Below are 4,161 nucleotides of genomic sequence, written 5' to 3'. Positions count from 1 at the left end.
AAAAAGTACTTTTTGGCTATATAACTTGATCAATTTCAGCGATTTTAATGCAGTCTTTTCGAATGCCATGAAAACAAATAGTTCCTCATCGTATTTCAATGTATCGCCCAGGCTTATTTAGTGGTATTTCACCTTACAAGTAATGTTTTAACTCTAAATAAACACATCCTATAGCATCTTTGGGAAAGGCGCCAGTGCCTTGCCAAATAAAGCTCCAAAACTGTAAAATTCTATTAGCTGGTCAAATCATTGAATTCTCGGAAACCTTCGACTCTTACCTATATGTATATATATTCAGTCGTCAATACCTCTTGAGTATGCATTGATCTAGAAATTCTTTCCAACACGATTATTTTTCTTCAATCTCTTGGGTGAGCGGTCGAGTAGAGAAAAGGGCTTCACGCCGCTGGCCACTGCCCTGATCGCAAATGAGCATCTCTGCAAACAGGTTAACGTTTATGATAAAGGATGTTGCTCTTATGTTGGATGTGTGATTGTACAGTGGGTTATACATGTATGTCTCTTTTTGAATATGTTATCATTATTATATTAATTGAATTGCTTTTAATTGTATGAATAGTAGAATAAGCAATAAGTGTTTTCCTTAAATGATAACTTAAAATAAAAACCTTCTTTATCTTGTTCATATGTGTGCCAGTTATTTCATCGTGTTGATGTAGCCCCAATTATCTAAGCATTTGGTTCGCATGTCTGTTGAAGCTCGGTTTAAAGTAGTGTTAAACAATTTAAATCTTAAAGAATGTTGACATCAACGAGAAAGCTTAACTAGCAGATGTTTCATCGCCTCTTAAAATGCATTCATCACTAGGCACAATGGTTAGTGTCGAGTTGGGTACATTTGGGCACTGAATTCGGTGAGGCTCGATGATCATTTTGAATAGAAGTGACCTGCAGCTACTCTGGTTTATCTAGAGGACGGATCTTAAAGCACAATGCTATAATATCGCATTAACCTGCATGGGAACCGTTGAGATAAACATTGCCACATACGGTTCATCATAGAGACCATGTAGTAGCAATGAAATTTGCGTACTGTTGTATGATGAAACCACGTGAGTACGTTCTTTCTGTCATCATGACAAGCAGACAAATTTGCAATCTTTATGCGCATATCCGTACACCAATCACTCCGAAGTATGTAGTGTGGCGCACATCTAGACGTGCAACTAATGTCCGACTGGCACTTGAGCGGTTGCAGCGGTTGCTATCAAATAGCTTCCACTTCTACACCATTCTATCAAAACGTGAGGTTGGCGCACATGAAACTGTTGAGTTGCTCTCCGGTTTGCACTGTCTTTGCAATACCCGCCTCTTAATATCGGAATTAATTAAATACTGCAAGGATACGATAACTAAAGAAATAGCATTGTTGTAACAGCCTATGAGCTGCATTATATATATATCTTCCAGTATATTGTGAATTGGACGGATGCTGCAATATGCTTCGCAGGACCGGATTACCGACGTTATTTCACTCGCGATATCCATGAATTGTCTACAACGTCATAGACTATGGACGAGCCATGAGCAAGGTAACAACAGTACATTAAATGCCATCGTTTCAAAAATAGTACATTTTTGCGGAGGATGATCTGATATTTGGAAGACATATACTGTAATCGATCGGAGGAATAACGTATGTTATTTTCATGATTTCGTGAGAGCTTTCGCTGTCATTGCGTAAACATGAATCCTGCAACTCTGCCCGAAGCGTGCAACCCAATACCAACATGCCAAGATACGGAACAGATCGACATAGTTGTACTTGGCGCGCCTTCTGTTGGTAAAACAGCCCTTATAGAGCAATACATACGATGTCAATTTACCAAAAAGCATAAACCTACTAAGGCTGCCTGTGTGTATACTTCAGCAATGATATCTGCGAATAAAATTTACGAAATGAATATTGTTGACATGCCTGTTATACCATTTTCACCGCATGAGCAGAGACAAATTAAAAAGTATGGTATACATTGTAGTTGGGACGATCTACAAGCATATGCACAGGCGATCGGAAGTGCCTCAGCCCTAATATTTGTATACGATATTACATCGTCCGAGAGCTTCCAATATATCAAGGATCTTCGTGAACAGATTCTAGATTGTTACGATTCTGATGGATGTGATATACCGATGATAATTGCCGGAAACAAAAACGATTTGCATTATATTTCCCATCTACCACGGAAACATATATCACAAATTGTGAAAAAGACCTGGAAATGTGGCTATGTGGAGTGTTCGGCTAAATATAATTGCCATGTGGCTTCTTTATTTAACGATGTTGTAAGGATAGTGGATCAAATGAGTTCACAAGCTAAAGAAAGCCAGGCAGGTGCCCGCAGAATACCACTACGTGCTTGGAGATCTAGAAATTGTTCATGCACAATAATGTGACAGTATATTCTTTATATGTTGTTAACATTTCTTACATTTTCCTGAAATGTCACAACGGAGTTTTCCATTCATTCAAGAAGAAATGCGTTTATAAATTGATGGAAGCCATGGTTAACAAAATAATTCTTGCATTTCAATTTGGATATGATATAGAGCTACGATAGTGGGCATTCCGGAGTCTTAGTAATATCTGAAGTTGTCACCAAAGCGTTTTTGCTATATACTATAACGTATTTTTATACTGTTCAACGGTAATGCTGGTCATTCCGCCTATTGAACGTGTACAATTCCACAACATTAAACATTCCACCTTTCCGTTGTTTGGTATTAAACTTATATTAAGCTGATAATCAGTTGATTATTTTCCTATTGATGCAAATAATTTGATTTTATTTTCTGAATGATGACAATAATGTGCAATTATTTGATATCACGTCTTTTCCAAGTACTTTCGTCAACGCGTATTTAATTCTCGGTGTTTATTAACAGAGCTCCTTCCATGATGTTATTTCCGCAACATTTTCTTTTTAAATTAATACACAAGGATTATTGTATACGGAACATACGCTACTACTGCTACCTGGTGCTACGTCGTACAGTATGGTAGAAAACATAGCTTTCGAGTATTTTCATTTACTAAGTAAAAAAAGACAGCTAGTACACGAATCATACATACTTGACAAAATGAGCAGCAGTGAGTTAGCTTGATAGTTTACCTCAAATTTGCCCTTAAGTTCAACAGTTTAGTATACATGTACATGGTTCGCTCATAAAGCGCCATGCCATGCATTCAAAAACGTTCATATCAGTCATCCATACTGCAAGTTTTAGTCATGTGTTACGCGAATATACTGATAGATTGTGAAGACAGCAGTGTCTTTCTTTGGCTCTTTGTTTTTATTTGAATGAATACCGAGGTGAAGTGGCTATGTAAGATCTTGATATACTTTGATCTCAAAACGCTATCACGAATGTTTCCTGTGCAGAGCTTCTAATAGTATTGATAACCTTTTTGTGGACTTAATGTTACCATCTATGCAGATCCACTAAATTATAAGAAATGCTACAATAATGTCTGCAAATTATTTGGATTATCATTTATATTCCTAGTCATTTTTGTAAAGAGTGTACGTTTTTATTAGTGATAGTAATAAGAACATTGTACATTTACATCTCATTTATAAATAATACCATTTCATAAACATGATAAATTATATTGTAAGTCTGTCTCATTGTAACAGTAGTAAGTCGTTCTGATATTGTTCCATTGTGTGAAACTTTTACATAACATAACTCTATTCCATATAGAGCTGAATGACATTGACTAAAGCTTAGGAAATAGGGACTATAAATCAGCTGATATATAATATTACTTAATTTACGTAAATAAATATTTTCGTTTGGTTGGTCTTGTCATTGGTACCTTATACTCTGGAAATAATACCAAAATTATAAATTTCCAATTAGATACAAAAATATTCTAAACGTGTTGAGTACTTTTGAAATGATAATAAACATTAAAACGAGATTATCTTTCTTAACCTTAGATGTATGTTTATGACTTTTAAACCTTATTTAAAACAACAATGAGGGTAGTGACATCAGTTATACTACGTGGTCAATGAAATAATTGCACCATGCATGAGATACACTAAAAGATCGGAAAGGTGTATAAAGTAAATTCTAGTGTGTTGACTGTTAATCCTTTGCATTTAAAATCTTTACAGTACGTGGTCAAATTCT

General features: G+C 35.7%; 1 protein-coding gene across 1 annotated transcript; it reads left to right on the top strand.

The window, feature by feature from the left end:
• Positions 1-1,203: 1,203 nt before the first annotated feature.
• On the top strand, positions 1,204-3,939 carry LOC140164373 (ras-like protein family member 10B). The gene has a single exon (XM_072187649.1). It carries the CDS (start codon positions 1,708-1,710, stop codon positions 2,416-2,418), a length of 711 nt encoding a protein of 236 aa, XP_072043750.1. The 5' UTR covers positions 1,204-1,707; the 3' UTR covers positions 2,419-3,939.
• The last annotated feature ends 222 nt before the right edge of the window (positions 3,940-4,161 follow it).

The sequence above is a fragment of the Amphiura filiformis genome, chromosome 11 (genome assembly GCF_039555335.1).
Source record: "Amphiura filiformis chromosome 11, Afil_fr2py, whole genome shotgun sequence".
Lineage (NCBI taxonomy): Eukaryota > Metazoa > Echinodermata > Ophiuroidea > Amphilepidida > Amphiuridae > Amphiura > Amphiura filiformis.
This window is presented reverse-complemented; position numbering and strand designations above follow the sequence as displayed.